Source organism: Asterias amurensis, chromosome 2, assembly GCF_032118995.1.
Source record: "Asterias amurensis chromosome 2, ASM3211899v1".
NCBI lineage: Eukaryota > Metazoa > Echinodermata > Asteroidea > Forcipulatida > Asteriidae > Asterias > Asterias amurensis.
Window position 1 is genome coordinate 23,563,088 of NC_092649.1, and position 21,080 is coordinate 23,584,167.

General features: G+C 38.5%; 1 protein-coding gene across 1 annotated transcript in view; it reads left to right on the plus strand.

Annotated features, from left to right (window-relative positions):
* The window catches only part of LOC139933925 (man(5)GlcNAc(2)-PP-dolichol translocation protein RFT1-like), a 44,264-nt gene that overhangs the window by 12,219 nt on the left and 10,965 nt on the right, over positions 1–21,080 (plus strand). Inside the window, exons 5-12 of the mRNA XM_071928161.1 lie at positions 2,102–2,291; positions 6,148–6,249; positions 7,116–7,250; positions 10,414–10,492; positions 11,285–11,466; positions 12,290–12,434; positions 16,495–16,600; positions 17,683–17,811. Coding sequence (XP_071784262.1) covers positions 2,102–2,291; positions 6,148–6,249; positions 7,116–7,250; positions 10,414–10,492; positions 11,285–11,466; positions 12,290–12,434; positions 16,495–16,600; positions 17,683–17,811 — 1,068 coding nt within the window. The remainder of the gene's footprint in view (positions 1–2,101; positions 2,292–6,147; positions 6,250–7,115; positions 7,251–10,413; positions 10,493–11,284; positions 11,467–12,289; positions 12,435–16,494; positions 16,601–17,682; positions 17,812–21,080) is intronic.

The following is a 21,080-nucleotide window of genomic DNA, read 5'->3' on the forward strand; positions in this document are numbered from 1 at the left end:
ACCACTAGCATGTCTCTTGGTAGTACATTAGGAGTAGTCGAGACAAGTGAGTTACGTAATACCTGGCAATTACCATCACCTCTAGTCTTAGGAAGCCACTCTCAAAATTCAGTACTGTTCAACAGGGACTCGGCAAAGTTGAGGCAACAGTTGGAGGCGTTGCTTTAGATCTTGCATTTTCAAAGCAAGTAGGGCACAATCATATGATTCATACTCTTTTACTAGATAATCATACAGGCCTTTTTTGTATACGTTCAAGTGCATGTTTGTCTGAGATCCTGCAGCCGATTTCATGCAACTTTACTCAACTGTGTATGTCCACTTGCGCAACGTTTATGGCGTAAGTTGCCCCACAAGAATGGCGTAACTTACGCACTCAATTTTTATTGCGGCAAAGTTTTAAATGCCAGTGTAAAAAAAAAATTCAAGGCCCCATCCCATTATTAATCAAGTACACAAACAAATTAAAATATATAAAATTATGAAGAATTGTTTCGAAACTACAAGAAGTCATTAACTAAATTTAAATTTCAGAAGATGAAATATAATATGGTAAGTCCATGACAAAGTTAGTATTTTAAACACTTCAAAAGAATTTCACCCAACTATTTGGAGAGTAACAGTGGTTTCATTTTACTTAATTTAGTTGAAAGGATTTGAAGTTAATACTCTTTATGTTTGCCCACTTGCATGTTCACTGACCAGTGTTCAGTGATGTTAGAGGGTCTGGTTTGCTTGATTAGTGTGTAAGTAACTGTTTGCCCTTTTTCTCTGTGGTGTAACCCATGTTCCTTACACTTTGTATACTTTATGGATTATTTTAACCAACCAGTGTTTACCTGCCAGACTGAGTAGCCAATTGACCCATTTCACCTGACGTCATCATCAGAAAAATCTTGAAAGCGCCATACTGGTGGGCAATTTCACTGTGCGTTTTCATAGATAACTCTAAGCCGTGCGTTATGCAGTGAAGTTTTCATTTTAGGCAACGAGGCATTAATACACGTAAACCTAAATGCCCACCGACATGGTTAGCGTGGCATCAGTCGCCGCGTGTGATACGCGTGCAAGGGGTCAGTAGGAGAGTTTTATAAATGTGTCAGTGATCTTGGGAGGGGCTTTGTTAAGTATTCAAATGGCATGCTTTCCCAAGTTCTGTGAGACAAATTGGGGAGGGACAGAGGATGACTGGAGGAGGGAGGCTAAGATTGACTCATCCTAGCCTTGGGGGTTTATAAGGGGGTAGGTGTTGAGGCTGAAACTTGGGATGTCTTTCTTTGGTTAAGGACCAACCCAATTAAAGGGTTGAGACAAATCCCCTAAACACTGAGTGAAACTTCCATTATCCTCACTTTTTATTAATAGTTTCATTGAACATAATGGATCATATATCCTAAAAAATACAACCCTGTACAATTGGAAGTGTAATAAGTATTTATAAATCTTTGTTGATGCTGCCGATTCATTCGCCTGCTGTGTCTTTATCATCTCTAAGGAATCCCCTATTTGTTTTAGTTATAAACTAAGATATTAAATCTTGGTGGTATATTTCCTCCAAGCGTATCCTCATACTTGTCTGCCAGCAGCCGCTCGCTGACAGGGACTTTATGTTGGAGTCGTAAGTTAATGAACAATAAAAGGTGAAGCATATCCCTAATATTTTATTTGTCCTCCTTTGGGGTGGATGGGGGGTGGAACTGTAGCAATTTAGCTTCAATTTCAAGACAACCACCAAGGTATAAACAATATGTTTTACCATGAGAAAGTAGACTGTCCATTATCACAGTTCTTTACTTTTATACCTTGTCTTGTTTTTTATCGCAGTTCTTTACTTACCCTTTCTTATTTTTTATAACAGTTCTTTACTTATCTTGTCTTGTTTTTTATCGCAGTTCTTTACTGACATTGTCTTGTTTTTTATCGCAGTTCTTTACTGACATTGTCTTGTTTTTTTATCACAGTTCTTTACTGACATTGTCTTGTTTTTTATCACAGTTCTTTATTGACATTGTCTTGTTTTTTATCGCAGTTCTTTACTGACATTGTCTTGTTTTTTATCACAGTTCTTTACTTACCTTGTCTTGTATTTTTTGTGTTCCAGGGTCCCTCTTGCAGTATTCTGTAGTATTCCTCTTATATACATTTGGATGTCAGTTTTGGAACAGCCTGATCCTGGGGTTATAGCCAACTATTCATTTAGTGTCTTTATATTTGCTTTGTCAACATGGATCGAGCTGTCAGCACAGCCACTCCTGGTTCTTGCTCAAGCCACACTGTTTGTCAAACTAAAGGTGAGGACGTTAAAAACACATTTGATTGGTCTCTGATTGCAAGGGTCCATTGCAAGACCAACCGTTTTTCCTTCTTTTTTTTTTGGGGGGGGGGGGCAGTTTAGGTAGGGATAAGAAGAATCAGGATTAGGGCGTGACTATGGACACACACCACCTGACACAATACACGTAGGTGCAGTATGAATGTGCAATAACAAAAATATATTTGCCAAGGTGCGTGTAACATCCAAGGTACGTGATTTGTGTGTTCAATCCAAATGATCTGCTGTTTACTGTACATTCATAAATACCTCAGACAGTTTATCCATTCTGATTGGTCGAGAGGGCATCATGAGGGGTTGCTTGAATGGATGATATAACACCAGTAAAAAGTGTTGAAACATGAGCGTGACACGCGAGCTTGCACCTGTGCTTAATTAGACAGTTTCTTCATTCCTATTGGTCGAGAGCAACGGCTGGAACAGTTGTGCCACATCACGTAATACGCTTGACGCGCACAGCAATCTCCTTATAAGGAGTTGTTTACCCGTGGGCCTTACCATACCATTTCATAGCTGGAGGGGTGTTGCGTTGAAAGAAATCATTAAACAATTATAATTTTTGCATTTATTTTACTTTTTGACCAAAAAGTGTTGGTCTTATTTGACCGAGAAGGTATTTATGAATGGGAATCAAAGTGTGTTGAATCGGTTTTCAACTATTAGTTTAAACCCGCAAGGCCTGGCTCTTGATAATTTACCTCTTTGGCAAAAGTATCAAGAACCAGGCCTCGGCGGGTTTTTAGACCACAAGTTGAAAACCTCTTCACCACACATTGATTCCCTTATGCTCTGATGCTTCTGTTCAGCAGAAGGTGGGTTTGAGTCCCGGTCGTGACACTTGTGTCCCTGAGCAAGACTCTTAACTATAATTGGTAATAACGTCGCAAGCGCTTTGAGACACCCCGTCGGGCGTAAAAAGCGCTATATAAAAACGGTCTATTATTATTATTATTGTTATTATACACATATTGACTGGCAATGAGGTAACTAGTGTACGTCTATTCTCAGAGGGACTTTGAGTGACCAAAAGAGGGACCTGTTTCCCGAGGCCGCTCGCTCTTCTGGTCACTCACAGGCCTGAGGGGAATAGATGTACAATACTTACCGAATTATGCCAGTCATATCAATATGTGTTTATAACACAACTCGGTCTTAAAGGAACACGTTGCCTTGGATCGGACGAGTTGGTCAAAACAAAAGCGTTTGTAACCGTTTTTTATAAAATGCATATGGTTGGAAAGATGTGTTAAAAGTAGAATACAATGATCCACACAAGTTTGCCTCGAAATTGCGTGGTTTTCCTTCTACTGTGCGAACTAACATGGTCGGCCATTTATGGGAGTCAACATTTTGACCCCCATAAATGGCCGACGTGTTAGTCGACAAGGTAAAAGGAAAACCACGCAATTTCGAGGCATGTTTGTGTGGATCATTGTATTCTACTTTTACAACATCTTTCTACCCATATGCATTTTATAACAAACGGTTACAAACGCTTTTTAAAGACCAACTCGACCGATCCAAGGCAACGTGTTCCTTTAAATGTCAAATAAGAACAGAGATCTGGAAAAGAAAGTAAGTTAAGTAGTTGTTGTTCAAGTCAAGAGAGGGCGCTATTTTCAAAGACTAGTGCCCGTTTGGGTACTAGTTCCCGCGAACACTAGACTATATAAGTTCATCCCATGTGACAGTTTGTCAGCCAACCAGAATATAGAATAAGCGAGAGGTGTGTCATAATATTATTTATTATCTTCAAGTACGCGCTAATCCTCCAATCAGATTCGCAGAATGGAGTGGTGATAAAAACCTATATTGCACGGCTAATATCACTACCATGCGTCTTGTGTGTTCTATGACACGCGCCAAGTTTGCTTGCAGATAAATACGTTATCACACGCGCGCTCATGGAAATACGGAAAATATAGCGCGTCTGCGTCCCATATCCGACGCAGAAGCGCTTTATTTTTCTGTATTCCACTCGCGCTTGTGTGATAACTTATATATTATATATTAATGTTAGTAATAATTATAATAGTAATATCAGTCACTTGGACTGGACTTTGCCAAAAGATTCAAAGTGTTGTTGCATAAGTCAGAACATCCTATTAAACATGTAGTAACAAAGGAAGATTATTTACTATTTTGGGTATCAGATGTCTTTTCAGATTCTTCTTGAATGTCAAACACCTCAATGAAAGGGGTAGCTGGTTTAAAAGCATTGGCCCAGTTTAAACAAGAAAGCCACACCAGACCTCACGTTTATGACTCTTATTACCATAATCAAAGAATCAGCGCTTGCTGAAGCAGGGAAGTCCGTGGTTACGTCAAGCCTGTTTCACCGGTTAGCAGGGAATTTACATGTACCTTGTGCATGCGAGTGCTCCACGCTGATGAATTGATTAATTTAATTTGGTTTGATAAAAGCCAGCAAGATCATGCCAAAAATACATACACAACAACAGAAGAAAAGATAATGAAAAAAAGCATAAGATAGAAATACTGCACACAATTATCCCAGAATAACCCCAAAAAGCCAATAGCTTAGACTTATTTCCATCAAGGTCCTTTAAAAAAACGGCAAAAAGGCCACAAAATAATGGAAGTTCCAAAAACATACAAAGCTAGGAAAGAGCATGAGATGAGTCATGGAAAACACAGTCACAGAACAATAAATTAATTAAACCAATAAAAAATTAAGTTGAAAAATAAGAACCCAAGCTATGCTCTGTTAGGCGTTGACTGTTTTTTAAAAATTATTGCAGGCTAGTAGACATTTTAATGGTAAACTTGCGAGTACAACCATGTAATAATTCTCTCCAATAAAAACAAGAAACTGTCATGGTATTTTCACAAGAACATCCAACCCAGCCACGTTTAACGAGGTGACAGGGGGTACCAACTGTAACGAGGTGACGGGGGGTACCAACTGTAACGAGGTGAGAGGGGGTACCAACTGTAACGAGGTGACAGGGGGTACCAACTGTAACGAGGTGACAGGGGGTACCAACTGTAACGAGGTGACATGGGGTACCAACTGTAACGAGGTGACAGGGGGTACCAACTGTAACGAGGTGACAGGGGGTACCAACTGTAACGAGGTGACAGGGGGTACCAACTGTAACGAGGTGACATGGGGTACCAACTGTAACGAGGTGAGAGGGGGTACCAACTGTAACGAGGTGAGAGGGGGTACCAACTGTAACGAGGTGACAGGGGGTACCAACTGTAACGAGGTGAGAGGGGGTACCAACTGTAATGAGGTGACGGGTACCAACCGCATCTCTGCCCGCAGCTTTTGCGAGCGCACACCAACCTTTAGTGATTTCATAATTCATGCATGAAGCGTTTTTCACATTCAATTGTGTTGGAGTGAATAATTTTTAGACCAGATAACTCTGAAGGGAATATTTGCTCAAAATCCCTTCTTACTAAGTAGCCTTGCTCAAGGCAGTCGCATTATTCGCTCCGAAAAGACGCCACTGTAAACCCACCCGTACACCCTGTTCGTAGTGCGTGCGATCACACCGCATGACCCACCCGTGTACACACTGTCAGATAGTACGAATACTGTTCACACAAGTCATCGCACTCGTACCACTAACCGCATGCGGAGGCCGTCAGGCCGACAGCCTTGTCGGGTCTGTATCTTTTTTCGGAGTGAATAATTCGACTGCCTTGAGCAAGGCTACTTACTAAGTTAGTTTTGTGTTAATTTGTTGAGTATTTACCAATCTATGTCGATACCTTTAAAGTTGTTTAACCTTTATCAAATGTTCATTTGTATTCCAACTGTTTTTTGTTGTTGTGTGTTTCAGGTGATCGTAGAAGGTCTTGCGGTTGCTGTAAAATCTCTGCTGATTGCCAGCTTGGTGCTATTTTTTCCCCAATTGGGAATCTATATTTTCTGCATCAGTCAGGTATGATTTTACACATATTTGGGTGAGAATGAGAGGATACATTGGGCATTTTACACAGTGCAGTCTAGTGATTGAATAGATAGTAGAAGGGATATTGTGAAAAACGGGAGCTCAACAATCCATCTAATATTCTTTATCTCCGATGCCTATTTCTATCTATTAAATCGTTAAGCTACCCTCTGATACAATAAATGTACAGGGTTCAAACTGCCTCTAGCTACATGGCAATCTTGGTGGTCTAGTTGGAAGGACTCTATTCTAGAATTGCAAAGTTGGTGGGTTTGAATCCAACCCAAGTAATATGCCAGTGATTTTTTCCACAGAGCTTGGGATAGTGCTGAATATAGACGATGTGACCTATGTTTTACATTCAAACTGCCCTCTGTTGACAAAACACTATATACGTCATGTTCCGCAGGGCACGGAGTTGCGCATTCATAGTAAGATTGCGTACACTTTCTAGCTGGCTGCCAAAACACAAAGGTTTTGCCCGGCAGTATGCGTGCAAATCATGTTATGGTTTTCGTGTGACGTCAGAGGTCACATCGTCTATACATTGCTACTTTCATTGCTTAATAGTTGTTCTTTTGTAGAGCAGCGCCATGAGTGCAGCTTGCGGCAGATACCGGCACTTTTAAAAGTGTGTATGGGTGAAACCAAAATGAATATTTTTTATCTCCAATGCAAATGGCCACCTACTAAATCTATTTTACGTTTAGTTCATGTGATATTGAATTACGGTTGATGATAGCCCATTCTGTTTGTTTTTTGCATAGTAAGTCTGAAGCAACATCAATAGCAGCGAAAAACACCATAACCCACCTAGTTTCATAACCTTAAAGTTGAAATTTTACTTTTTCTTGCAGATGGGATATGTTATAATCCACTTGAGTATGTATTATGGATACATCATTTATTATATTGTGGCAAAAGGCAGTCAGGATGATGATTTCCCCATCAAGTCAGTAAGGGACATTTTCCCGAGATTCCAGTCAAAACAAGTAAGTTACATTTATTTGTTCATGTGAAGATGAACTTAATTTTATACATACATACATAAGGTATTATTTTGTATAGCGCCCACTACGTCAAGAATTCAGCACAGTAGATAGGATACAGATAATGTTTGATACACTTCTTAAATGTTAAAAAAAAGTTGGATTTACTGATTGAGGTGGAGAGTGCATTCCAGGTGTGTGGAGCAAAATGAGAGAATGTGCGACTTGAGGCTGACTTAAGAAGCTTGATTGAGTTTAGTTCCATGAGGCGAGTAGTGTCGAATGCTGAGCGTAGACTTGAGCGGCCAGGCCAATGGAGAGACAGGCAAGAGGTTAAATAGCCAGGAGTTGTGTTGTTGAGGCATTTTTACACAAAAACCAAGATCTTGAAGGTTATCCTCTCCCTAATCGGCAGCCAGTGAAGATCTTGTAAATATGGTGTGGCGTGGTCATGCTTTTGGGCACGACAGACAAGTTTAGCAGCCCAGTTTTGTAGCCGTTGTAGTCGTTGTATGTCTGTTGAGTTGGACCCAAACAACAAGGCATTACCATAGTCAAGCCTGGTAAGAATCAGAGCACGGACAACAAGATGACAGGTGTCCTTATCGAGGAATCTTCTGATTTTATGTGAAACTATAAACTAAGAGCTAAGAATGAAAATTAAAATGTCAGTTTGGAAAAACATTCCACCCTTTAGAACATGTAAATGCAAACAGAAATGTTCAAGTTATAAAATTAAGCCAGTTGTCTTAAAAAATTTAACTTGGGTTGCACCAATGTTAATCTAATTTGGCCTTGTCTTGCGGATTAAACTGAAGATGATTCTTCTTCTTCTTCCGTGAAAGTACAGTCCACCATCTGGTGTATTGCGTACTGTGGTAGTTGTGTGCATGCGAGGGTGTGGATATATACAGTGCAGGTGGGTGAACAGTGAACGTGCGGCTAAAAAACAGCTCAGGCTGACCTAGCGGAGCTGGACTGACTGTACACCCTGCTTAAAAAATTTAACGCAGCTGTAACATGGAATGGAACTTAAAACTAGCAAGAGTTGTACAGTTGATCAGGTCTACCGGGAGATTGTTCCATATCCTAATGCTATTGGGAAAAAATGACTGTGTGTAGACCCCTGTCCTGATGAATGGTATCATGTATTTGTAAGAATGACCCCTCACAGAAACGGTGCATGGAGCTAGAAATGTGTGTGGGACGTCAACCAGGTTGTTCACAATCTTATACATCATAACTGCCTTGGCCTGTGCACGCCGTTCTTGAAGTGTGGTCCACTGAAGTTGGTTGATCATGGCAGTTACACTACTTGTTGTTCGGTAGTCTCCAAGCACAAAGCGTGCATAGCGTTGCTGCACCATTTCTAACTTGTGGGTGTAGCTAGCTGTCTGGGGGTCCCATATGATGCTGGAGTACTCTACAATAGGGCGCACTAGGGTCTTGTAGCACAGCTCCTTTGTTTTCCTGGGACACTGGTGTATGTTGCGCTGCAGAAAAGCCCTTATGGAATTTGCTTTGTTGGTGATGCTGTTGATGTGATTATTCCAGCTTAGGGTTTTGTGAATGTTCACCCCAAGATATTTTGCAGAGTCGACTTCTTCCAGAGTGTGGTTGTGAATTGTGTATGTTTGCTTGATGAACTTCCTTTTGTTGGTGACATGGATAACCTGGCACTTCTTTGGGTGGAACTCCATTTTCCAGTCACTCTCCCATTGCTGAAGGTGGTCTAGGTCCTGCTGCAATATAGATGCATCTTCCTCTGTCTTGATGTTACGATACAGGATACAGTCATCTGCAAATAATCTGGCTGTTGTGCCCTGTGAGACACAGTCAGGAAGGTCATTTATAAACAGCAGGAACAGCAATGGTCCAAGAACACTTCCTTGTGGCACTCCAGATAGGACTGGTGCATGGATTGAAGTAGCTCCATCTGAGATGACTTGTTGAGTGCGGTTTTCTAGGAAATTGCTGACCCACTGACTTATGTTGCCATCAATTCCATAGTAATTGAGCTTGTGTAGCAACCTTTGATGCGGCACCTTGTTAAAGGCTTTTGAAAAATCTAATAGGATGACATCTATTTGGCCTTTGGCATCAATGGAACTAGCAAGATCTTGGATGGTCAACAGTAGTTGTGTTTCACATGAGCGCCGTTTCCTAAATCCAAACTGAGCATTGGTGAGAATGTGGTTTCTGTCGCAGTGGTTCAGGATCTGGCTGCATAGCACATGCTCCAGCATCTTACAGGTTATGGAAGTCGATTTAAGTCGATGATTGTGCAACACCTGTAATTATCATGAATGTATTCATTAAACCACAGGAAACATCCCCATCAAACTTGAAAATAATGATTTGTTGTGAAGGGATAAGATCCTCTGTGGTTCAAATGTTGACTTGTCTCACAGTATATGCAAACAACAAATCATAATAATAATAAAAATAATATTTAAAATTTATAATGCGCCCCTTACATACAAAATGATCAGAGGCGCAGAACACTAGTTAAAAAGCACAGAGTGGAAGAAAAAGACAAAGAAAAAAGACTGGTCACCAGGCCAGTGCCCAAACAAAAGTATGGGGATACGTCTGTCCCGCCAACAGAGAACTAATTAATTACTTATTACATAGGCCTATCTCTGCTGGCATCGGTAATGTTTTGACCTTTTCAGGAGACAGACGCCTCTAACCCTAACTATGCTAAAATTCTAAACTAACTGGCAAGGTGACCATAGAAGAAGACATTAAAAAGCTAAGAAGTGGTATTAAAAAGATACTACTACATTTACTACATTTAAAAGAGATGAGTTTCTGTTTCAACAACAATGGCATATTATTACTAGGCAAATAAAGTATCTGATGTTTATCTAGCACTGGTGTAAGGGGCCGAAACAAAGTAAGACTGTTTAATACTTCTAGGGAAACTTGACATATAGATATGTACCAAAAAAATAACACAGGAATAGTTTTCTTTATCTGAAAATGAAAGTTTTTTGGGGGAAAAAGTAGAACATGTTCAAAAAAGGTAGAACTTTTTGTCATAGCAAATAGAAACTTTCTTGTGTCCCTGTTTCAAATTTTAAAAAGTAAACATAGATGTTGGTTTAGAGAATGGTGTCATGCTCAATCCATATATGTCTCCTATATCACTTTTATTTTTCAGCAATGGATAAATCCACAGCAGGCATATCTTACACTGAGTTTCTTCAAGCAAGGTTTTCTCAAGCAAATTCTCACAGAAGGTATATAAGGTGTATTGACTTTCCTAGTATTGTTTCTAATATGTGGTTGAAGAAACTATTGTGAAAGCTGTAGTTGTGTTTGTTTTAGAACCAATTTTAAAGGAACGTTACAGAATTGGTAAGAAACAAAAATCAGGAAGATCACAGATTTGCATAAAACTTCTAATGGTGATGGTCTAAAGATGATGATAGTAGAAAACATCCCTTAAAATATTATCGCTCAGTGAGCGTTTTATTCATTTTTGTTTTTTCACCGATGCAATGCAAAATATGTAAACGTTCTCTCGTGACCAAAATGGCCGATCGATCTCAAACTTCTACAGATTTGTCAGTTTATGTATATGGTGGATTACATAAAGTGCTTACACTGCCAACAACGTTTTTTTAACTACTCTCTCGTGACCAAAATGGCCGATCGATCTCAAACTTCTACAGGATTGTCATTTTATGTATATGGTGGATTACATAAAGTGTTAAAACTGCCAGCAACTTTTTTCGCTGGCAAAACCATCCTGTAATGTTGCTTTAAACAGTGTTAGAAACAGCAGTAATGAATCGGTCTTCACGATATGACTTCCTGATGGCTCATTCTAGTCTTTTTCCAATAGTTGTTGTATTTCATGACCTTTTTAAACAGTGAAACAGTGTATATTTATATTTTATACAGTTCAACTTGGTAATACTAAGTGTTAACATTTCAAATTCATTATACAGATACAAAGAGATGAATGTGCAACGTACATTGACATTTAATGAATCATAATGGTGTTATCATAACTTGTTCTTTGGCAGGAGAGAGATATATTATGACCTTTTTTGACATGCTGAGTTTTGGAGATCAGGGCATCTATGATACCATCAACAATCTGGGCTCTTTAGCTGCTCGCTTTATATTCTTCCCAATTGAAGAAAGTACCTACTTGTTTTTTTCACAAACATTGGAAAGAGGAGTACCAGTAGACAAACAGCCAAAGGTAAAGAAAATACATAATTGACTTTATTCTCAAAAATGATGTTTGTGTTAATCACACTGAAGTACTGTGCTGTAACTCTGTGTCTGCTGTGGGTTGGATTGTAGCTATTAATATTAAATGGTAAATCTAAGTTAAACGGCCTGCAATCTAAGTCTGAATTCTGGTTTTAAAACTTGTGTTCGTGAATTTTGTGAAAAAAGCAAATAATGCAAATTTAACAAAATGAAAAATACAAGTTTACATGTATGTCTTATGTTAATCTTGTTCTATGCTAATTTTGTAAAATGTTATTAATGGCAGTATCATCATAAATCCTTTCTTGATAACAAGTAATTTGGAGAGGTTGATGGTATAAAACATTGTGAGAAACAGCTCCCTTTGAAGTGACGTAGTTTTTCGAGAAAGAAGTCATTTTCCACGAATTTGATTTCGAGACCTCAAGTTTAGAATTTGAGGTCTCGAAATCAAGCATCAGAAAGCACGCAACTTTGTGTGACAAGGGTGCTGTAGGGTGTTTTTTCTTTCATTATAAGCCACTTCAGAATGTCAGCTGCGCATGTCTATTACTGCTGACAACGGATTTGTCTATCTCCCGTAGCCTTTTGACAATAGGTTACGAGAGATAGACAAGATCCGTTGTCAGCAGTAATAGACATGTGCAGCTGACATTTTGAAGTGGCTTATTATCTCGCAACTTCGACGACCGATTGAGCTCAAAGTTTCACAGGTTTGTTATTTTATGCACATGTTGAGATACACCAAGTGAGAAGACTGGTCTTTGACAATTGCCAAATAGTGTCCTCTGTCTTTAATTGAACTACAGGAGTCCATAACATTAGCTTCTACTCTACTAAAGTGCCTACTGAAATGTGTAGTTCTGATAGGCCTCACAAATGTAGTCTTCGGCTATGCTTACTCTTACTTGCTTCTGGATATATATGGTGGATCCCTGCTCAGCTCTGGCTCAGGTGAGTTTGATGCATGGAATTTAAAACTAGAGCAATGGTTTAGTCTTATTTATTTATTTCCTCAAAACCTCCAACAATGGAGAAGATAAAATATTTATAAAAATTACATCAAAAATACAAAATAAGGGACATAAACACGCAAATAAAGAAACAGGATAACCCTGACACTCTCGGACGACCCCCTATACCATCCTGACAAAGTATGAAACAGAGGGATTGTCAGAACCATCTGAGTAGCAGACCGAGAGTATCAAGGTCATCACATTCAAGAAACTAATTACGAAACAAAACTGTTTTTACACTATCACAAATACCATGGTTGACGCAGTTTGCATACTTAAGGTCAGAGTTAAATTTCAGCCTGCAAGAAGGAATATTAATGCAGTTAATAATGCAGTTAAGCAGCAAAAATCTTTGTGCCAGCTAAAACTTATGTTAGAAAGAACTGTGTTACATAAACCAATGGCCCAAACATTACCATTTCTGTGTGAATCAATTAGCTTTAGTAAACAACTATCTCTGACTTAACTATATATCCATAAAACAAGGAGCCATGTTACCTGCACACCACCAATCTCATCTGTCTCATATCTTGCATAGTTTGTTGTGTTTATTATACAGGTGAAATAACAACTACAATCAAGAGGCGTTTCTACAATCATAGATACAGAGACACCACCCATGTTGGACATCACTTCAATTAGTTTGATCACTTTATTTCTGACATGATTTTACAGGGCACTGAGGCGTAACCCAATCTTAGAGAGACTGTCCGTCAGAGTAGGGAGACACTCTGGATAGGGTGCACCTACACATGTAGATCATTCAACCCCATGGTCTAAGCATCTAAGAACAACATTATTAATAACTTGTTGTCTTTTCATGCTCATTTTTCCACAGTTGTTCCCAAGTTAACTCTGTTTCATTCACGCATTAACAAAGTCTTAGACCTCCCCTCCAAGATCATGACCAAGACCTCATGTCAAAGATTGTTGACAAATTCAAACAATAATAATAACAAGTATTTAGAAACACTCCTCATAGAAACTATAATATCACAGCGTTTACAAAAACTGAAAAAGCACAACATCAACTTAATTTTATCAGAAAAGCTACATTGTACATACACAATGTTATAAATTAAGTTTGTTAAATGAACTTCACCAATGTGTTTTAATAATAACTGAAAATATAACAACTAGTTTTTAACAAGTGTCATGAATTTGCATTGTTCCTTTATAGGCAGTGGACACTATTGGTAATAGGTAAATTTTATTTATTTCATGTCAATTTTATGAAAGAGGATGAAGGAATTCAAGGTATGAAAGCGCAGCTTTCAATAGATGCCCAAATAGTACTCTCTATCACGTCTGCCATAGAACAAGCGCCTCGAAGTGTGATGCCACGAGGGTTAGATGTTCAGGCTAGGTTTGCTACATGCTAGGTTTGCGTCAGCGTGGTGTAAGGGGGTGAAGGGGGGGGGGGCGGGTAAGTGGAGGGACGCAATCCAAGGAAGTACAATACAAATAACTGTGGCAAGCAACCCATCGTAAGTTAATACGATGAATGTGAGTGCTTTGTGAAATCAATATTTTTGTCCTGTAGACAATTATCGAAGAAAAAGAATCACTCTAAAGACATCAGAGAAATAGCAGCAGCATAAGAGCAGACATTTCAAAACAGTGCCAAAGTAGTTTGACATTAAAAACAGCATTGTTAGGTTAAATTACACAAACCACTAATATTCGCACCACACTCCAACTTTAACAAATGCAGTGTACCTGTTATTGAATGCAGACAGAAAATAAGTGTCCTCAGCTGAATCAAGCGTTTTCTTTTTTACGATATAGTAATTATCTGTTGAGATGAGTGTGACACATTTAATTCCTTATATCTTTAAAATCTGACATGTAATCATCAGGTTTTTAGAAAATTTGTACTATGATTAATTACCAAATATACTTCAACTAAGTTTTCAATAAAAACATCATTGTTAGGTTAAATTACATCACCATCAGAATTTGGTGGGGTTTGGGGTGGACTTACAAATTCCATACAACCAACCCCGCCCCTCAAAAAATTTGTTCTTATATCAATGGACTTGACTACCACTAATTTGAAAGGCAAAACACCGGAATTCCAGTTAAAACCAGAAGATTCTCATGCCCGGCCATTTCTATGAAACCGATCTTCAAATTACTAATCCATAAAATTTGCTGTTGATGAAAACGCCTTTATTTAGGGCAGAAATTAAGGGGAAAGATCGTCCAACACGCAATTTCACGACCTGCACTTTACTTGTGGGCCAAGCTGCTACTTTAGCCCATCACATGCCCAATTCTAACCCTAGCGCAACGATGTACTTTTTTCATATTCAATGCCCCCCCCCCTTCCTCCAAGTAAATGATTTAAGAAAAATAAATGTATGCGGTTAACTACATAAAGAAAAAAAAACAAGTATCTTGATAAAAGGAATGACATTAACTAGATATTGAACCTATGCTATTTAATTGGGAAAGGAGGATAGTTTGATCATTGCAAAAGTCCTTTTTTATATACATTGGAAGGAGTTGAAAGTTTTCAACTGTTGTGCAGAAAGACAACCATTTGTGTAGTTGTTCTTAACTAATCAACACATCACTTTTGTTGTAAATTCCCCCGAATCTACGGTGCTCAGCCCAGTCATAATCAACAGTCCCTACAATACACATGGGCTGCTAAATAGCAAGCAGTTTGATTGGAAATCAGTTCACTTTGTCTACACAGTTTAAGTCTGCATGGCCATTTATACATTGGTGATCTGTCAATGGAGGCCAAAACGAGTCACGTTCTCGACTGTCTAATTTACATAGAGCCAATTCATATTGGCTGGCAGCTGGAATTCCCTTTTCTATTTTTTAATGTTTTTGGACGATTATGATTTTGAATATCAGGTCTTGATTTTGAATATCAGGTCTTAAAATGTTGCGGCCCAAGACTTTTGCTCCAAGACTGAGATTAAGTCTTCCAGGTCAAGACACCCAAACAGCCAAAACCTTTAACAAGTTGATGGGTATTGAGATCGGTCACAAGTGATCAACAACACTGCTAATTAATTACTTTGTCTCCCTCTTCCCTCCTTTGATTAGGTGTCTGGGCATGGAACACCACTTATTTTAATTTTTTTTTGTTTTCTTTCTTCTTTTCTTTTTTTGTTATACTTCTGCTTTCTTTTTTTCTCCGCGTCCCTTCTCTGCTTACAAAAGCATCTTTTCCAAAGTCATATGTACAACCATGTACATGTACATGTATATATTGACTAGAGCGCTAACTTGCTCTGCGTTTAGAAGCCACCCTGGGCGCAGACATGTTTGATGTGTTACGTGACTACGGAACGATTTTAATTTTCAGTCTGCACCAATTGCACATATATGTAGGTCAGCCCATGATAAAATATTTCTACTTTTTTTCAAAGGACCTAATCATGTTTGTATGTTGGTCCACATTTAGTGCTTTTGATGTAGAGTATATTTTCTACTTTATATTATATTAATCACTCTGGGTTTTCAAAGACCATCATCATAATAATAAAAACAGTGGATTCTTATATAGCGCGCATATCCGTCTTATACTTACTAAAAATTACTAGCAAACACTGACCCAACGACAGCCGAACACCTAGTGTTTGTTTCACAAACACTACATGTCTAGTGTTTTTTCTTCTAAGCTCTTGTGGTTAGACCCTCTTGTCTTTTTTCATCTTCATCACTTGTGTCTTCTGTTTGCATTCTGTCCTTCTCGGATTGCTTCTTTTGCACCAGTCTTGTCTGTGTATGTTTTGAGAAAGACTGCTTGCATTGAAACATCAGGCCATCAAAACATTTTTGCAGTTTCCATTTGAAATACATTGTGCTGTATTTGAGGAAACTGATAAATTTTGTTCACAATTGACAATGTCGATGCTCAATGATAGAAACATTAGGTAACATAAAGTTAAATACAAGCTATTCTAACAGTGTATTATCTTAACGACTAGAGAATGAATTAAAATTTATTAAAAACAAACTTGCTTTTCTTTCAGGCCCATCACTACTTCGATGGTACTGTTTCTATGTCCTACTTATTGCCGTTAACGGAACCACAGAGGCATTTGTGTTTGCTTCAATGAGCCAAAAGGATGTTGAAAGGTGAGGGAAACTGTCCATATATAAAGTGTGTTTACTTTTACAGTCCAGAGTAGTTGTACATCACTCTGCTAGATATCCAACAGATGATACACTTATCTGTTTGGTTTAAGTCACATAGGTAAATTTAACTTCCAGCCCTCCAACGATGCAGTACTAATTAATCAAATGAAGCAAATTTTAGCGATAAGTATAACACAACATAGTAATAGCATGGAGGGAGGAAGGGAAGGAGCTCCAACGAAGGCACTTCAAAAGTCAAACTTGTGGTACCGCGGTCGTTTAACGACACCTCCTAACACTCACATACCTTACACAAACAATGGGCGACCTGGCGTATGTGAGTTTGCGCGTGCACACTTGGTTCTTCACGCAACTATGGCGCTGCATGTCGTATAATAAAGAAAAAAATACTTTTTGAGACCTGATAAATTTTGTGTACGCTTTTGCCCACCAAAACGAAGAACACAATTGAACACCAACCACCCTCATGTGCTAATATCCAAATTTAGTGACAGGAAAGTCGCAAAAAAATGTAAAAATATGCTATGATATTTCCATGTAAACACCACAAATGGTAAATGAAGAAGTGTATATATACAATTCTTGTCTCTAATGATTCAACTTTACACGAAAGCAACGGTGCAGAGTGGCGGTACCACACGTTATGTACAAAGAGATTTAATCCTACTCGTTAATCGGCCGTCCAGCTGGAGGTCTCCTATCTTTTTCCACTGGTCAGACATGGGCATTGTCAGGGTTTTCTTTTGTTACTCTGCGGTTTGGCGGGCCGTTCGAGCTCCTTCTCTTCCTTCCTCCATGATAATTAACAGGGACTAGCCATTATGATCCAATTTTTCTGAAGCCATCACCCATGATAAACTTTGTTGTACCTCGTATTTTAGTTAGGTACATTTTAGTTGAGGTATATGTCATTTACACATAGTATATCATCTTTATTATTATAGTTACTAATACTTATGTGGCAGACCATAAGTAGCCACTAGCTGCCTGTGACATGAGTGCAAGGGTTCATGATGATGAATTACATTTGTTTTATTTCCTGTGTTTGTTTTTGACTGCAGGTATAACAAGAAAATGCTGCTGTTTTCAGTCTTCTTCTTGTCAGCTTCTTGGTATCTATCCAGTACACTAGGAAGTGTTGGTTTTATCCTTGCCAACTGCATTAACATGGTGGCCAGAATCATGCATAGGTATGCCTACAATATTCTACCTTTGTTATAATCCATACAAATAGTGCAAATAGTTTTCTTTCCACTCACTGCTTGCTTAATGAAGTTGATTTTTTTGTATAACTTAAGAACTGAATAATTACAAGTAGCTCTGATAATGACAACAGTTTTTCATGCCAATCGACATATTTTCTTAGGCAAGGGTTTTAAACATCAGTTTTGGGATTGTGTACAGTTTAAGGCATGTACACAAAAAAGCTTAATAATAAAAATAATAATAATAATAATTTATTTTTGATATAGCGTCTTACATAAAAAAAATCTCAAAACGCTGTACATTACTTTTACATATTATAAACATTAAGCTAAAAAGAGTAAGCAAAATACAGCAAAATTACATTGTACAATAAGAACGACAAAAACAAACAATGACATACACCATTACAAGACGGTCAACAATATTACATCACAGAAAAGGCAATGAAAAATATGCAAAAATTCAAAGATAATGTCTTTTAAAAAGAAATGGTTTGAGATGAGTTTTAAAAATATCAAAGTTGGTGATAATCCTCAAACGAATGGATAATTGATTCCAAAGAGTAGGAGTAGAAAAAGCCCGATCCCCATAAGATTTGCTAGGCTTTTAATTAATTCTGACAAATAGCGAGGGGTCAGTTTACCGTGAAGAATAAGTTTTAAAATAACAAAGACGATTTCAGTCTTGCTATTGTTTAAGGCAAGCATATTTGTTCGCATCCAGCAACGGTTTTTGTCAACGCAGGACTCAATGTGAGTCACACAAGAAAAATTAGAACGAGAGCCACAAGAAATGTAAAGCTGTCAATCATCAGCATAAATTACACAATTAAGACCATGGCGGGTGATAATGTCCTCGAGTGGATCCATGTAAAGAGAAAACAAAACCGGTCCCAGAACAGAACCTTGTGGCACTCACAATTGGAGAGTCTGCCGCCTTGACAACAATGACCCTATTGACACCCTTTGTGTTCTACCACACAGAAAAATATTCAGCCAGTCATAGACTTTGCTCCTAATTCCAAAGCAGCCATGTAATATTTTTTGCAAGAATGTCATGGTCAATGGTGTCAAAGGCGGCAGACAAATCCAACATTACTAAAATAACATCATGTTGCCTACCGCACACATAACATCGTTGTGCACTCGTAAGAGGGCAGTTTCGGTACTATGGCCCTCACGACAGGCAGACTGAAATTTACCATACAATGCATTATCCTGAAAATATGTGTTAAGTTGATGGTTGAAGAAAACCAGCCTTTGTAAGAAATTTATCTAAACATGAACAATTAGAAACAGGATGGTAATTTTATAGACATTTCTATCTAGACCAGTTTTTTTAATCAAAGGACTCACAATTGCCTCCTTACAATCAACTGGAAAAATACCAAAATCAAAAGATGTAATGACAATGCGGGCCAGTATAGGAGCTAAAATATCAAGACAATCTTTAACCAGTTTAGTAGGCATAGGATCCAACAGGCATGTTTTAGCAGACATCTTACGCACTATATGTAAAACATCATCAACACTCACAGGTTCAAAAACATTAAACTGACATGAAGGATGAGATTTGTGTTCAGAAAAGGCAAACTCATTTCCATTTTCAATACCAATCAGCAAATTAGATCGAATTTGAACTATCTTCTGAGAAAAATAATCTGCAAAAACATCTAGCAAGGTAGAGGGCTCCAAATCAGGAAGATCAGTTAATATGTCGGGACGACCCCTTAGCACAAGCTAGTTTATCTATAATTGAAAACAGTTCGTTTGAATCAGCAGCTTGAATACGGTTACAGTGAAATTCAGTCTTAGCTTTGTCCATGTTTTTGTTGTACGATGACCGCATTGCCTTATATATCTGACCATGAACTTCAAGCTTCGTATGCAACAATGTATGCTAGCTGTATGGACATGAGTGGGAATCGCTATGATGTAAGCAAGGGGTCTTAATGTGCTGCCGGACGTTATACGGGCTACCGGTGCGAGCCGGACAAGCCTCGTTCGGTCGGTACGGTGTCGAACAACTTTGAAGAGAGGAGGGGTTCAATTCCTTGGCCCCGTTGTCTTGCGTTTCATTATAACGCGAGGACTAGCATCATAAGTACAATGTAGCTGGTAGATTTGTCTCTGAATGGGAAGCTGCTGTACTATAAGTGTAACGTTGTAGTGTAGTAGTATGGCAAGAGTTAGTTTATGAAATTGATCTTTACTTGTAGTTGTTGTTCAGCCACACGCCATCTTCTACCGTCTGGTATGTTTTCGACCAACACATAATTTATTTTCGATCTCCAACTTTGATTTACCGCGAGAAACGTAACAAATAATATGTCTAGACAAAAAAAAAACAATAGCTGGGTTTCCTATCTCATCTGGTCTGAAATGGGGAAAACAGAATGTTATTAAGTGTTTGTGCTTCAAGGGGATGGGTATGTCCAACATCTAAGAATTCTAATTAAGTAGCCATTGCCGGAAACCCATGACACCTTGATACTTTTTGAACCCGTTCTCAAACAAATTTCACTTGGTCTAATTTTCTTCCTTCTTATTTCTAAACCCATGTTTGGTGCATTAAACCTGGTTGTTTTATCTTATTGAAAGCTTCTGCAGCTGTGCCACGATGTACTGTTGCAAATAATACACCATTGATATAGAGTACACAACTTTGTTTTAGGTTAGGGATTTCTCCCTCGCGCCCGCCGCCATTGCAATTTTTTGTACAGCAGCCACAAGGCTTGTTGTTTACGTCAGAGAGCTCGTGCATGTGCTCGCAGAACGTTGTGTTGTGATTGACATCGCAGTGAGAGTTTATAGGTCAACCAACAACCAATGAGACCGGTTATTAGTAAACATTAGCATAACGAGCTCCACTCTCAATTTTGGCAGAACAGAACCATCAAGGCGCTACTGTAGAAATACTCATGTACTGTATGTGCCATGTAGATGGTAATGTGTATGTATAGTAGGTATAGGTGTGTACATACGCTGTACACGTATTATATGTGCTGGCGGAATTCAGTGATGGGGACTGGGATTTTGCAGGTCGCGGCTGGCTGTAGCACCTTGATCAAGGCTAATATATAAGTTGTGATACACGAAGTGTGGGACTTAGGATAATACTGTTTACCGAAAGTGTCCAATGGCTTTAACTCAACTTTTTAGTGAATCACTTTTTTTATATATTTTTTTATTATTTGTTGTATCCCATATACAGAATTGTCTTGTTGATGTGTATGGCCATTGCAGGTGTTGAC